Below are 16,651 nucleotides of genomic sequence, written 5' to 3'. Positions count from 1 at the left end.
GACCTCCTTGTGAGTGAGATACGAGTGCCGCGTCATCGGCAAACAGCAGCTCCCTTATCAAGATACGACGCCTTTTCGTTTTGGCTTTAAGACGTGCCAGGTTAAAGAGCCTTCCATCGGATCTGCTATGGATGTATATTCCGTCTTCCAGGGATTTAAAAGCACTGGATAGTACGACTGAGAAGAAGATGCCAAATAGTGTAGGGGCCAGTACACATCCTTGTTTTACACCGCTCTTAATGGAGAATGGCCTGGAGGAAGAACTTTCAAACTGAACGGTGCCCTGCATATTTTCGTGAAAAGCTGACACTAGTTTTCTTAACTTATTTGGACAGCCGATTCTCTCTAGTACAGCAAACAGACCGCTTCTGCTGACAAGGTCAAAGGCCTTGGTCAAATCAATAAAAGCTATGAAGAGGGGCTGCTTTTGTTCTCTGCTCTTCTCCTGTAGCTGCCGCAGAGAGAAAATCATATCTGTTGTAGATCTTCCTGCCCTAAAGCCACACTGCGACTCTGGATAAACACGATCTGCCAGGATCTGTAATCGCTTTAGTAACACTCTAGCAAAAGCCTTTCCGACTATGCTAAGCAGTGAGATGCCTCTGTAATTGTTACAATCAGAGCGGTCGCCTTTATTTTTATAAATTGTAACAATGTTGGAGTCTTTCAATTCCTGGGGGACCATTCCTTGTTCCCAGCACAAGCTTAGCAGTTCATGGAGTGGTTTGATTAGGGCATGTTTTCCAGCCTGAATTACTTCAGCAGGAATGCCATCTCCTCCGGGTGTTTTCCCATGTGCAAGCATGTCAATGGCAATGCTCAGCTCCTTTACTGAGGGCGTTTCGTCTAATTCCGTCAAAACTGGAAGTGATGGGAAGTTGGAAACAGCATTTGGTGAGATGGCGTTTTCAATCTGGTAGAGTTCTGCATAGTGTTCTACCCATCGTTCCATTTGCAGCGCACGATCGCTGATGATTGAGCCATCTTTTGACTTGAGCGGAGCACACTTGCTGGTGTGAGGTCCAAAGGCTTTTCTCATGCCCTCATATAGTCCTCTTATGTTACCACAGTCGGCACAAGATTGAATATCTTCGCATAGCTCCTGCCAGTATTTGTTAGCACATTGTCTCGCTACTCTTTGGGCATTGTTACGTGCAGCTCTGAGCCTTTTTAAGTTGCTTGGGGTGGGATCCTTCTTGTAGATTAGCATGGCTGCTCTCTTGTTCGTAGTGGCAGTTTCCATTTCTGGTAGACTAGCTTCAAACCAGTCTTCGCTTTTCTTGGTTTTGTTTCCAAAGACCAGTGATGATGTTTGGTAGATTATATCACGCATAAACGTCCAGCTTTTTTCTACCTCAGTCGCAGAGAAGTTTTTAAAAGCTTCCTCTAATTTGTTCTCAAATTCGGTGCAAAGATCAGGATTTTTTGTGCTAGTAGTATTCAGGCGTGATTTTCTTTTTCCCTGTGAAGTGTGGATCTTAGTTGGCAGCAGTCTTGTCCGGCATGACACTAAAGTATGATCAGTATCACAATCCGCGCTTTGGTAGCTACGTGTCAGCAGTATATTTCCAATGTCCTTTTTTCGTGTCAGTATCATATCCAGCTGGTGCCAGTGCCCAGACCTAGGGTGCCTCCATGAGACACAGTGCTGTGGTTTTGTTCTGAAGTATGTGTTGGTAATGCAGAGCTTATGGTATGTGCAGAATTCAAGCAGTCTTTGTCCGTTCTCATTCATCTTTCCGATTCCAAAAAGCCCAAGACAGTCTGGCCAGGTAGTGTGATCTGATCCTACTCTGGCATTGAAGTCACCTAGAAGGATCATATGTTCTTTTTGAGGAATGTTTGCAATGGCTTCTTTGAGGTCTTCATAGAACTTGTCTTTGTCCTCCTGAGGCGAGCATAGTGTGGGGGCATAGGCACTAATTAGAGTGACTTTTCCAGATGCTGTCATCATACTTATGCTTAGTAGCCGTTCTGAGCCACCAACTGGAGGGACTATCATGGGAAGAAGACTGTTCTTGACAGCAAAGCCCACACCATGTATTCGAGTCTCATCCTGTGCTTTCCCTTTCCAAAAGAAAGTGTAGTCAGTCTCGCGGAGCATGCCGTTTTCGGCCAGTCGGGTTTCTTGCAGGGCTGCAATGTCAATATGTAGCCTTTTTAGCTCGTTGTTTATAACTGCCGTCTTCCTTGCATCGTCGATCTGCCTTAGATCATCAGTGAGACCAGGACACATTGTCCTGACATTCCAAGTGGCCAGTCGCATGACAGGGATTTTCTTTTTCAGTTTAATTTTTCTTCTTTTGTTGCTTGGTGCAAGTTTCCAGCCTACTTGTCGTTTTAAACTAAGCTCTAAGCACCCATTAGAGCAGGCAGGCTGTGGCGGATCAGCACCTAACTGACTGGGGGCTGCCCAGGTTGAGGCGGGCGGTAGCTGATCAGTGAGGCGCGAAGACCTCTCCCACCGTCAGAGACAACCCGTGGCGTCCATACATTACGCCAATCAAGTTGGACTTATAACCCGTAACTGTTGTCTCCCGTGTTGTTTTAGCCGCTTTGCAGCAGCACCAGAGTTTCCTCTCCGGGGCGCATTCCTGGGCCTTGGATAAAGGGGTCATGGGTGGCCCATGCGTCATGATCCCTCTCTCGACCTTGCTGATGTGATCCAAAGGAACGCATCGCATTACATTTGGCACCAACTCAGTTGCAGAAGCTGCCGGAGGGAATTTCATAGCTGATACTCCCAACGCCTAAGGGGCTTCACTCCTGATTTCTCCTCGAGGTTGTCTCCTGAAGCCTCAGTACCGCAAGGCAGCGGGGGTTTGAAGTCAGAGTACCCCTCTCCTAGATGAACTGCCTTACTAGGCTGACGAGCTCCATCTGCCCGAAGCTCCCGGTTTTGTGGCGCCAGGTATCCGCCTTCACCCCTTCACCTGTTAGTAAGAGCAGTTTCGCCGGGCTTAATATCTAAGCCACACGAGCAGGCCAGGTGCTGGACTTAGTTGTCAGAGGCTATTTGAGACGCATGCCATTAGGAGTACTTTATAGACAATGGGAGCTTAACCCCATTGACACCCCTGGCCATTGGTTAATATATTTAAATAACAATTCAGTGGCTTCCCAATACATTTTGTTTTTGTCTTTGAAAATACAGTTTGTTGCTATTTCCTTAAAAGTTCATCAGAAATTTAAAACTATTTTTAGCAAGCCCTATTAAAGGGTAGTTTTGAACCCAAACAGAGTGTTTTCTTGTTTGAGATCCACTGTCAACATCAAGAGTACTTCAGTACGGAGATATGAAAGTGAAAAGATTATCAAGGTCAAGGTTATCGATGAAATCATTTTCATTTTGTTCACATTTCAACTGGCAAACTTTCTGCTGTAAGGAAACAATGTGTCAGCGTGGTCGGACTGTCCACGCTTCGGACGGTCGTAACGATTGTCCGGAGTTCGAACCATGTCCGCTACCATCCCCTGCCCCATCCCCTGCCGCCCTGTAAAAGGTTTGGGCTGAGAGAAAACATCAAACTACAAAATAATCTTATAACAAGTTGGTCAGTGAATGAATACTAGTGACGCTTGAATCTCTAGACCTACTACACAAGTTAGTTTTTATTGGGAGAGAAAGAGACAAAGAGAAAGAGAAATGAATCACAAAATCCTGACCCAAGGGGTGATTTTTGTTTCTAGAATCTTTTTAGAGTTTTTTTTTTCAACAGCTACCCAAATGGGGTTTGCTTTGTGCCAATGACTTAACCAGCAGCATTTAGGATTCTGTGAAGTCTATTTTTATGTTTAGTGTTCAGATTACCCTACCACGCAGTGATATTAAAACGTAAAATAGTGCAGCCAAAGGTTTTTTCTCTAACATTAAATGGGGAAATGTTTTGAAGTAATCGGAATATTTGTTCCCCCTTTTTAGCTGATATAATCAGTATTTGCAGTAATTATGGACGGCTTCAACACAGATAGTGTCTCGTGGTTGAGTAATGAAGTGGAAAAGGGAGCAAAACCCTGTAATTTTCAGATAAATGGCAATAATTAGCAGTTCTTTCCCTTAAAAGAGCTTTGTTTTTAAAAAGTTTTTTTTTTTCATATTGCTTGTTCTCTTAACTTTTTATTCTTTTTAAATAAAAACACAACAAGGAGAAAAGGTTCAGTTCTGGGTATCTGGGTATCTCCAAGTTTCTAGTTTCTGGGTTTCTATCTATTAGTTTCGAGCCTAGCGACTTACACTTTATAGTAACTAATTCGTGGTGTGTGCTTGAATTTTTTTTTGTTTTACTTTCCCAGAAGAGTTCTTCTCGAGGTGCTGCAGCAGGTCTGGACGATGCTCTCAAAGAAGAAGACATACTCGTAGAGAGTGGAAGGAGAAGCCAAACAAATTTCTCCCGGCGTGGTGCTAATGACGCCCTGGAGGACAAATTAGCTCGTAAATGTTTTTGTTTAGTTGTAGCGATGTTTTGATCAACACTGGCAATGTGGGATGGTGAAAACGGTTGGGGTTTGTCTGGGACTGAGGCAGGCCGGGACATGTTAAGCCCCGATACAGTAGAAGCATCATTATCACTCATAGAAAGTGCCCCGCTAGGGAAGCCAAGCGATGTCCTGAGACATAATGTAAAGCTATTGCCGAAGACTGGCGTAAGGGACGTAACTATAACTTAGATCGACCACCGGCCGACAACCGTTCTGTCTGATTTAAGTCTATTTATACCAACTATTTCAACCGTAGCTTACTTTCACTTTCAAGAGAAGTTAATAACTGTTTTGCTAAATGAGAACCGAAACCGGCCACCGGCAGACATCGGTTATGCTTTTGCTGGATGTGGCAAAGTATGTAGGTCACATAGTAGGTCACATCTAGGACTGCAATATTTGTCGGGTTCTCTTTATAGTTTTTTCCCTGTGCTCTGGTCCCATTACTTTGTGAGGGCACTTCAGCTCCACTTTAATCCCGATGCTAAATTCTTTGTCTACAACGGGATTTGAGCCCGAACTTGAGCCTCCTTGTTATGTAGTCAAAGACAACTCTGCTGCATCGTTTTAGTTCAAGGTCAGGAGATGGATATTAATATATTATATAAATGGAATCAAATGAATCATTTGACATTAGTTGGGGGTAAGTAAAGGGGGTTAGTCATTGTGTTGGCCATATTACTCCCTCGTTCACAGTCGGCCATAGAAACAGGCGTCGTCTGCCTCTTCCATTGTACGCTCAGAACTTACTTTACATCATTTGTGTAAGTGAAAAAGTTGCATGTCAAAGAAATATAAACGAAACTATTTTGGATCATTTTTAACTCTTCTTATTGACTCACGCTTTCTTCATAGTCAAAAAAAATAAAGAAATTTGAAATATTGCCAACTTTTTCTTATCCCATCGATCTGAAATTTCGCACAGATACATACGTTTCTTGGCAACACATTGTATTAGAATTTCAGAGAGAAATCAATTAATTATATTATTTACGTTATGTCATTAGTGAGATCCTTTTTTTTTTGTTTGCGACCATTTCTTTTTCTATGAATTTAGATTTTATTTACGGGTTCTCTTGAGTTTAAAGTAGGAATTAATTTTTTAAAAAGTATGACTCGTTTTTAAATAAATTAAAACAAATTGTAGACTCACTACAATTTGGTTTGTTTCATATTCAGGTCGCGACCAAAGCAAAACCATGCTGATGACGTCCACTATCAATGAAAATCAAAAATATGCAGAGGGTCAGGAAATGAAACAATTCGGTGCAATTAAAGAACAAAAAACTCGTCCACCGGTCATCAGAGCAGCTGAGGCAAAATCTTTTGAAGACTCAAGAGTGCATGCCAACCTGGAAGACTACTCCAGCAACAAGTAAGTCACATTCTCAACCCTCTCCCCACCCCTTGAAACAAATTCTAGATCTCGATTAACTAGTGACTAGTCATAAATCATAGTATTATAGTTCCTATTTTTGAAACCTAAAACATAACAAGGTTACAAAGACAGTTAGTGTGGAAACACAAACTCAAAATGAACACCCGAAGCGGTCCACCCATGCAGGTGAAAAAGCAGGTTTCAATATTTTCAGAAAGAATTTTAGAATCAAATTCTATCAAATGCAATGACAGAGAAGAATGGAGAAAGAAGGTTGACAGATCTTGGGTGGTGCCCCAATGGTTCAGCAGACCAAGGGATAGGTGAAAGTGAAGGACAAGATCAATGTGAACCTGGCCTAACTAATGTCATATAATGATTATCTAATTGATCTAATTGTTCCGTAAAGGATCAATCTCTTATTCAAAGCGCCTGGAAAAAAAATAAACCAAAAAAAAATCTCCCTTTTGTTTTTGTTTTTTTAATTACCTTTTTATTAATTGTATTGCTCGAGATGGACGTTTCTTTACATCGGCCAATGCTAAGGACGTACTGGGCACATTTTGTTAACATTTCCAATCATGTCACTTAATGAAATAGAAAAACCACTTGGATTGCCTCTTCTTCCTCCATCGCCTCACTAATGGAGGAGAGGAACGAGCCACCCACTTCCTTTAGCTAGCTGTATAACCGACAGTACTAGGATAGGTTTTTGTGTCATTGACAATTGAAACCAAATCACTTGGACTTTTCTGTTCTATTGGAGACTTCCAAGTGCAACTAACCAATGTCAAGGACGCCAAATTGAACGTCACTGTTGTCAACAACAACAACAAAAAAAAAAAGAATTGACCTCCAAATGTAACAACATCTTAATGTGTGGAAGTAGATCTTCGTATCAATTCTTGTGTTTTTGTCGCTAGCTAGTTGTCTAATTGTTTTAAACTGCGCTGTCAGTCATACAGTGAACGTTTAATGATTCGTGTAGATTAAAATTCTTTTATGTAAAAACAGAAAAGTTTTGAAAATTTTTATTCTGGATTAATAATAAAGTGTACAAATACTTTCCTGTACATTGAGAATAAAAGTGTACACATACTTCCCTGTACATTGAAAATAAAAGTGTACACATACTTCCCTGTACATTGAAACTAAAAGTGTACAAATACTTTCCTGTACATTGAAAATAAAGTGTACAAATACTTTCCTGTACATTGAAAATAAAGTGTACACATACTTCCCTGTACATTGAAAATAAAGTGTACAAATACTTTCCTGTACATTGAAAATAAAGTGTACAAATACTTTCCTGTACATTGAAAATAAAGTGTACACATACTTCCCTGTACATTGAAAATAAAGTGTACAAATACTTTCCTGTACATTGAAAATAAAGTGTACAAATACTTTCCTGTACATTGAAAATAAAGTGTACAAATACTTTCCTGTACATTGAAACTAAAAGTGTACAAATACTTTCCTGTACATTGAAAATAAAAGTGTACACATACTTCCCTGTACATTGAAAATAAAGTGTACACATACTTCCCTGTACATTGAAAATAAAGTGTACAAATACTTTCCTGTACATTGAAAATAAAGTGTACAAATACTTTCCTGTACATTGAAAATAAAGTGTACAAATACTTTCCTGTACATTGAAACTAAAAGTGTACAAATACTTTCCTGTACATTGAAAATAAAGTGTACACATACTTCCCTGTACATTGAAAATAAAGTGTACAAATACTTTCCTGTACATTGAAAATAAAGTGTACAAATACTTTCCTGTACATTGAAAATAAAGTGTACACATACTTCCCTGTACATTGAAAATAAAGTGTACAAATACTTTCCTGTACATTGAAAATAAAGTGTACAAATACTTTCCTGTACATTGAAAATAAAGTGTACAAATACTTTCCTGTACATTGAAACTAAAAGTGTACAAATACTTTCCTGTACATTGAAAATAAAAGTGTACACATACTTCCCTGTACATTGAAAATAAAGTGTACACATACTTCCCTGTACATTGAAAATAAAGTGTACAAATACTTTCCTGTACATTGAAAATAAAGTGTACAAATACTTTCCTGTACATTGAAAATAAAGTGTACAAATACTTTCCTGTACATTGAAACAAAAAGTGTACAAATACTTTCCTGTACATTGAAAATAAAGTGTACACATACTTCCCTGTACATTGAAAATAAAGTGTACAAATACTTTCCTGTACATTGAAAATAAAGTGTACAAATACTTTCCTGTACATTGAAAATAAAGTGTACACATACTTCCCTGTACATTGAAAATAAAGTGTACAAATACTTTCCTGTACATTGAAAATAAAGTGTACAAATACTTTCCTGTACATTGAAAATAAAAGTGTACACATACTTCCCTGTACATTAAAACTAAAAGTGTACAAATACTTTCCTGTACATTGAAAATAAAGTGTACAAATACTTTCCTGTACATTGAAAATAAAGTGTACAAATACTTTCCTGTACATTGAAAATAAAGTGTACAAATACTTTCCTGTACATTGAAAATAAAATGTACAAATACTTTCCTGTACATTGAAAATAAAGTGTACAAATACTTTTCCTGTACATTGAAACTAAAGTGTACAAATACTTTCCTGTACATTGAAAATAAAGTGTACAAATACTTTCCTGTACATTGAAAATAAAGTGTACAAATACTTTCCTGTACATTGAAAATAAAATGTACAAATACTTTCCTGTACATTGAAAATAAAGTGTACAAATACTTTCCTGTACATTGAAAATAAAGTGTACAAATACTTTCCTGTACATTGAAACTAAAAGTGTACAAATACTTTCCTGTACATTGAAAATAAAGTGTACAAATACTTTCCTGTACATTGAAAATAAAATGTACAAATACTTTCCTGTACATTGAAAATAAAGTGTACAAATACTTTCCTGTACATTGAAAATAAAATGTACAAATACTTTCCTGTACATTGAAAATAAAGTGTACAAATACTTTCCTGTACATTGAAAATAAAATGTACAAATACTTTCCTGTACATTGAAAATAAAGTGTACAAATACTTTCCTGTACATTGAAAATAAAATGTACAAATACTTTCCTGTACATTGAAAATAAAGTGTACAAATACTTTCCTGTACATTGAAAATAAAATGTACAAATACTTTCCTGTACATTGAAAATAAAATGTACAAATACTTTCCTGTACATTGAAAATAAAGTGTACAAATACTTTCCTGTACATTGAAAATAAAGTGTACAAATACTTTCCTGTACATTGAAAATAAAGTGTACACATACTTCCCTGTACATTGAAACTAAAAGTGTACAAATACTTTCCTGTACATTGAAACTAAAAGTGTACACATACTTTCCTGTACATTGAAAAACAAAACAACTAGCTTATCAACCCTCCCTTTACTTTGTACACTGGATACACCAGTTTTTCTGTTATGTATGAAAGTCTCCAATAAACGCATTTCGTGTACACATTTCTAATGGATTTGTTTCCCCCAAGTACACGATGTGTACACCTACATAAAAGGAAACAAAATCTTTTACCTGGCTTGTCTCCCCTTGCTCTTTTAAAAATCTTTTTTTTTTGTTTCTGAAATCTTTCGTTTTTGTAAAATCTTTCTAAGTGTAATAATTCCTCTTCTCATCAAATCTTTTTATTCTAAATTTGATTGTTTTAATTAAATGTCTTTTGTGTTGTTTCATAATAATTGGCCCCTGTTCATTATTGTTTTACACTTTGATTATATCTCGACAGATCCACGGCGATCAAAGCTACGGACTTTTCTAGATTCTCTGACTCCAGGCCAATAGAAATTGTACCATTGAGCGCTGACCCACATCTCAGGTTTGTAATCTTAAAGTGTCTGCTCAGATATTCTTCACTTAATGGTCGAAGAATAAAAACGCACAGCTTGTTCAGTCTAACGTAAAAGTTTTAACCAAAATGTATGACCATGTTAGTCTCTTTGCACTTCTCTCTATCCACATGGGCACTCTGATAAAAGGTCCACCTACTGAACATACAGAGTTATTTTGAGATCGGTCAATTATTAAATAATATGCTGGAAAGATTTTAGGTTGAGTGCATTGGGCTCTTGAAATGTACAGCCTACTTAAAAAACTCTATGAATTGATAAATAACAAGGTTACAAAGACAGTTTGCGTGGAAACACAAACTCAAAATCGTCCCCGAAGTGGTCCACCCAGGCAGGTAAAAAGGAATGTTTCAATATTTTCAGAAAGAATATCAGAATAAAATTCTATCAAAGGCAAATGACAAAGAAGAATGGAGAAAGAATGTTGACAGATCTTGTGTGGTGCCCCGACGATCCAGCAGACCAAGAGATAGGTGAAAGTGAATGTGAAGTTGGATGTGAACCTGGCCTAACTTATGTGTTATAATGATTATCTAGTTGATCTAATTGTTTTGTAAAGGGTCAATCTCTTATTCAAAGCCTCAAGAAGAAAAGAACATTTCTGTAAAAAAAAAAATATTAAAAAATCCTTTAGTTACGTGTCTCGTGTCCATCGTGGAAGTTCACATGATAATATGAAAAACTACTTATTAATTGTTGTTTTAAATTATGTTCCACTTGTATGCATACTAAATAGATTATTTCTCTTTAAAAAAAAGTAAACATTTTTTTTTTGTAAATGTAGTAGTTAGTATGTCAGAACTTACTCAACTTCGCAATACAATAATAAAAAAAAAAATGTAAAACCGTTTGCATAAATGTGTTTCAAAAAAATGGTAAATAGTCAATTCCCTTACTAAGTAGACTCCCGTGGATAGTGTATAGTTGTAAAAAAAAATGGTGTATTTTTATGAAAAATCTGCTTGTGTTGTTGATTTTAAAAATTAGTTTTTTCACTTTCAGAAAAGAAAAAAGTAGCCGTTGCACCAGAACGTTGAATGGTCTAAAATATCATGATGTCCGATTTTCACTTTCTCTTCTAGTTTCTGAGATCTAAACGAGACGGTCGGACAGACCGATTGATGGACGGACAGGCAGACCACACAAAACTTCTAGCATCTTTTACCCTTTCGGAGGCCGCTAATAAACACTTAGGTTTTTTTTAGACCACAATGTCCCTACCACCCCCCTCTTCAACTGGAGCGTATGCTATTGACGATTTCCCATTTGACCATTAAAAGTAAGACGATTCTGCTAGAAACGGTTGACCAAAGTCTACATCTATTCGTATTTGTTTTTTGTTTTTTTGCTACTCTTCAAGTCTTCGAATCTCAATGAAAAAAAAAATACTTGAAATTTGCAAATCTCGTGAACTTTTACAGAGCTTGAAGACTCGCTAAAGCAAATTTAGCATTACTAGTATCTTCCTGTATCTTTAGCCTCCCAAGTATATTTTCATCACAACTTGCATATGTCCATAAGGTTCTAGCAGTCTGTGTCAATAAAAGTTTCTTCCCGTATCTTGGTCCTTCCAAGACCTCAACATTTCTCTATTCACCTCTATATACACACTCCTATTGATTCTTATCTTTCAAATTTGTAAAAAAAAAAAACAACTATTATTAGTCTTATTTTCCGTGAATGTTCCTATCATTGACGGACGAGGATCACATCTTTTGACTCTTATTCTTGTCTTCTTTTAGTGGCTCCTATGACTTGGAGACATGCTCTACTAAATCTTTGGTTGCCTGGTTTATTCAAGGAAAGTTTTTATGTCTGCAATGATCTTTTAGAATTGCCGCATACTTCTGTTCTGAATTAGTCCAACCATATGGAATATTTGTTTATGTAACCAACAAAAGGTTAGATCTGTAAAAAGAATATATCTGATGACTTGTCCACATTTTTAAAAGTGAAATATTCTAATAAAGAGGTGTGAAAAAAAAAGTACATTTCTATTGCAATAATCACTTGAGTTCCTAATCTATAAATACAATATTTCGATCCCCGTGACACCAATGAATACCCTGGGAGCTCCAAGCCCTGTTCGTTTCTTTGTCCCATGATTGAACAGTTCAAAGACACAAGAAACTATTAAATATCTTATTGAATATTACTTTTGTGATCAACTCACTGTGTGGATATTTTGTTTCTATGTTTGACAGGGGATGGGACCCACTACATAACCGACCTTACACAGACCAAGGTTTAAAATACTCACCACTAGGAGCAGAAGGCGGCACTCACGAAACTCGCAGCGCATCTCAGAATATTAAAGAAGAAATGTTAGCCAGGTCTGAACAAAATACTTTACCTTTATGAGTCATTACATGTAGTTTGTGGTAATAGTGATTCCAAATAGTGATTGGAAAAAGTGACTGGAAATAGTGGTTGGAAATAGTGATTGGAAATAGTGATTGAAAATAGTGATTGGAAATAGTGACTGGAAATAGTGATTGAAAATAGTGAATGGAAATGGTGACTGGAAATAGAGATTGGAAATAATGATTAGAAATAGTGATTGAAAATAGTGATTGGAAATAGTGATTGAAAATAGTGATTGGAAATAGTGATTGAAAAAAGTGATTGGAAATAGTAATTGGAAATAGTGATTGAAAATAGTGATTGAAAATAGTGGTTGGAAATAGTGATTGGAAATAGTAATTGGAAATAGTGATTGAAAATAGTGATTGAAAATAGTGGTTGGAAATAGTGATTGGAAATAGTAATTGGAAATAGTGATTGAAAATAGTGATTGAAAATAGTAGTTGGAAATAGTGATTGGAAATACTGATTGGAAATAGTAATTGGAAATAGTGATTGAAAATAGTGATTGGAAATAGAGAGTTTTATCATTTCATTACATCATTACAATATGCAAGACTAATTATGTTAGCTAATAAGAAAATGTTATCATTCATTGTTAAATTATTATCGGTTCATGTTTAAACAATTAGAACCTCCGTTATAAGTTATACACATATACAAACACACCCACCCACACACACACACACACACACAAAGTAACACAAATCTAAAGATTCGCAATAACAAACAGAGGCACTGTCAGGGTAGATTACTAGTAGGAATAGAAAATCGATTTATTTATTGAGCATGTTCTATAACCTAGTTTTAAAAAAAGGCAAAAGCAATCTAGCACTGAGGCACCACGCCCCCTGTTATAATCTAGAACCAAAAAGCGTTTATGTTAAGACAGGAAATGACGTCAGTTTTAGACGATTAGTTAACACAGAAACTGGATAGTAGAGATAAAAGAACAACGACTTCCTGCCTGGTCGTGTGGTATGCACACTGGACTGTCGTCTCGATGGTCTCGTGTTCGGACCCTGCCCACGTCCTGCGCGTCGTTTGGGCTAGTACGTAATAATCTTCAATTCTATAGGAATCAATCAAACACACGACCTTTTTCTCTTCAGAGAATAGACAGTATTATTATCATTTTTTTAAAGAGAGTTTTGTGAACTATCCAATATCGGTGATCCAGTAGTTCGGATAGAATTCTCTAGAATGGTGGGCTTTCTTCTTTACACGAAGACACACACACACATCACATATACTAACGCTCACACTTAATGTGTATTTGTTGAATCAGCGCTGCAACTCGATCATGTGACGGGTCAGCGTGACACGGAAACATCAATTCAGTGTTGTTATCGATCTGTTCCATATTTCAGGTATGATGCCCTGTCAGCGTTCCAGATGGCTAAGAAAGCAGCGGAAATACTCAAAGTGAACGCTGTGGAGAAAACACCTTACGAACGAAAACCCACTAAAAAGAAACACATCTTCATTGCAGAGTAATCCACCCTTGAATTGAAACGCCATTCGTAGCTTGCTTTGCATAGAAACACCAGAGTTGAAACGAAGAGATAAAAACACACACACACAAACAATATTTATACTCCCACACTAACGGGTTATACATCTTTCCCAACAACAATGGAAATCTGCCAAAATTGATGTTTTCTTTTTAAGCTTCATTAATGAATTGCAAGATGGATTACGTTGTATTGTGATTTCACCGTTGTTCACGTTTACCGCTTTGAACGACCGGTTATAAACTGTATTTTGATCTTGATACATAATTAATTGTAATAAATTTACATTTTTTCAAAGAAAAAACAACAACACCATATTACTGATACAAATAAACAATGAATTCAATAAATAGCATATCACTGAAAACTGTGCCAGGGGGAGACATCGAGTTAAATAAATGTTCTATAATAGGCCCATAAAACTATATACAACCCAAGAAAGTTAAAATAAAACAAACAATTTTCGAGCTATGGGTTATGAATTGAAAAACTACATATAAGTTACATAATTGTAGAAGTAAATGCTAGAGGTTTTGGTAAGATAAAGAAAGGGCAGTACACGGAAAATACGATAAAAGTATTTAATTTAATTCTTTGTATAACGTAATTATTATAAGACATTGTTTTCCAAACTGTGTTTCGCGGAACCATAATGTTCCGCGTTGCCTGAATAGGTGTTCCGCTAAATACCTAGAATGTACGAAGTGTTCCGATAAGGGAGAAGCTTGGAATAACTTGATTTTAAGTTATGTGGGGAAATGCATTATTTATAATCTACTCAAAGCTCTACACCGCTGTTAGTTTTACCCAGCGAAATATTAGGTTTTGACTAAAATACCTCTATTCAACTCGTAACTTCGTGGAACACATCTCGAAAACGGCTCTAACCATTTTCGTTGAAATTTGATATTTTTGTATATCGTTGGGAAAAGAATTACTAGCTCGTTGGCCACACTGAAAAAAAAAAACCTCCAGCTTAATGGTTATAATTTTTCGACATATTAAAAGAAAGAAATTTAAATTTGTCTAGAGAACTAGAAAATATTTCTCTTGAACAGACTATACGTCTTCTGATATTTCAATATAAAGGCATTATTCACTCAAGTGTTTATTAAATTAATGTTTAGAAACATTTTGCGCATCTCTTGTAAGTCTAGAATTAAAGGTATATAATTGGAATATTATAAGGTCTAAAAGATCTATACATTCACTTAACCAGGGATCGAGGAGTCTTTCTCGAGGGGAGGAGGGGGGAATGGGGCGGATTTAACAAATGTTTCATAGTTTTTTCTCATATAATATTCATTAGTTATTGAGAGAAAAATACTCGCTCTATAAATTGTAAAAAAAAGGAGGTAGTGGTTTTGAAACAGAATTTAAAAAAACAACGTCCATCTTGTTTTGTATTGAAGTAGAAGGTAATAAAAGGGAGGTAAATAAGTAATTACTTTCAGAACAGAGCTCAGGGCTTTAAGAAATGACGTTACGAATATTTAGACATTTTTAAAACTGTAAAAGTGCTATAGATACATTCATGGGCGTAGCCAGGATTTTTTTTCGGGGGGGGGGGTGTTTGGGGAACCTCCCCCCCCCCCGCGAATTTTTAAAAAATATGTATTTATGTGTGTGTGTGTGTGTAAATAATCTTTATTGCATTCTGACCCTTCATTCTTTCGGAAGACGTTTATTGTGCCCTAGAATAGGTTCTTCCATGAGTTAGTGGAAAAATTGTAGATTCCCCGCCAATACTAGCAAGGGGGTCTGGGGGAGCGCTAGGAGCTCCCCCAGCGCGGGGCGAAGCCCCGCCGCCAAGCACTATTTCTGATATTAAAAGCCAAAAAAATGCATATTCTGAGGAATCTACAGTGCATTTTTCTGCTGCTAAAAAGTTTTATTTCAAAAACCTAATGTGCTATTCTTACTGACTTAGACCCTCCCGTGCCATTTGGCGCATTTGCCGTCAAGCTGTTTCCATAAAATTGTAGATTCCCTGCCATTACTAGCAATGGGGTCTGGGGAGCGCTAGCGCGGGGCGAAGCCCCGCCGCCAAGCACTATTTCTGGTATTGAAAGCCAACAAAATGCATATTCTGAGGTATCTACAGTGCATTTTCCTGCTATTAAAAAGTTTTATTTCAAAAACCTAATGTGCTATTCTTACTGACTTAGACCCTACCGCGCCGTTCGGAGCATTTGACGTCAAGCTGTTTCCATAAAAATCTGTCACTGGTAATGTCTGAAGCCTCTTCCCACCTGCCATGAGGACCTCAATGAATGAGTGGCGTCAAGTTGTACTAGGATATCATTGCAACTCTTCTTATGCGTAATTCATTTTGTCTGAGAACATGTCCCGCAAACCTCATGCGTCGCTCTCTCACAATCTTACTAAAGGGTCGACTCCCAGTTCGGCATAGGATTTCCTTGATTTAAACCCGATCTCTATAACTGACTACTAAAATCTGTCTTAGCCATCTTTGTTGAGCCACATTTAGTGTTTTTCAATTTAGGCAGATGACTATTCACTACAGTTTATTAAGGGAGCCCTGCCACTGGTAAAATGTGTAACCACTCTTGAATACGCTCTTGGAATTAAGTGACTGTAGTTTGCTTTAGATTTTATATCGAAAAGAGAAGTTTTGTCGTCAAAATCATCTGTTGGGGGTTTTCCACCTCAAAATGCTCTGTAGGCGGATCTTAAACTCAAAACCATCTGGAGGGGTTTTAAACTTTAAACAAACGCCATCTGTAGAAGAGGGGTTTAAACTCAAAACCCCTTTTGGCAACGCTCATAGCATTTTGAGTGCGTAATTTGCTTTTTTTCTTACTCTGAAGATGTATTTTTTAGCCTCAAACCCCCTGGCGGGGGGTTTAAACTCAAAACCCCTTTGGCTACGTTCATAGATTTTAGTGTGAGTAATTTGCTTTTATTTATATTGAAGAGGTACTTTTTAGCTTCAAACTCCACTGGAGGGGAGTTTAAACTCAAAACCCCTTTGACTACAC

The 16,651-nt window shown here is 37.1% G+C and overlaps 1 protein-coding gene across 1 annotated transcript in view; it reads left to right on the top strand.

The window, feature by feature from the left end:
- Positions 1 to 15,219, top strand: part of LOC106055662 (uncharacterized) — a 41,242-nt gene extending 26,023 nt beyond the window's left edge. The window contains exons 6-10 of the mRNA XM_013212018.2: positions 4,294 to 4,432; positions 5,659 to 5,854; positions 9,651 to 9,740; positions 11,976 to 12,104; positions 13,506 to 15,219. Of these exons, the coding sequence (XP_013067472.2) occupies positions 4,294 to 4,432; positions 5,659 to 5,854; positions 9,651 to 9,740; positions 11,976 to 12,104; positions 13,506 to 13,632 (681 nt within the window). The 3' untranslated portion in view covers positions 13,633 to 15,219. The remainder of the gene's footprint in view (positions 1 to 4,293; positions 4,433 to 5,658; positions 5,855 to 9,650; positions 9,741 to 11,975; positions 12,105 to 13,505) is intronic.
- The last annotated feature ends 1,432 nt before the right edge of the window (positions 15,220 to 16,651 follow it).

Source organism: Biomphalaria glabrata, chromosome 15 (genome assembly GCF_947242115.1).
Source record: "Biomphalaria glabrata chromosome 15, xgBioGlab47.1, whole genome shotgun sequence".
Lineage (NCBI taxonomy): Eukaryota > Metazoa > Mollusca > Gastropoda > Planorbidae > Biomphalaria > Biomphalaria glabrata.
This window is presented reverse-complemented; position numbering and strand designations above follow the sequence as displayed.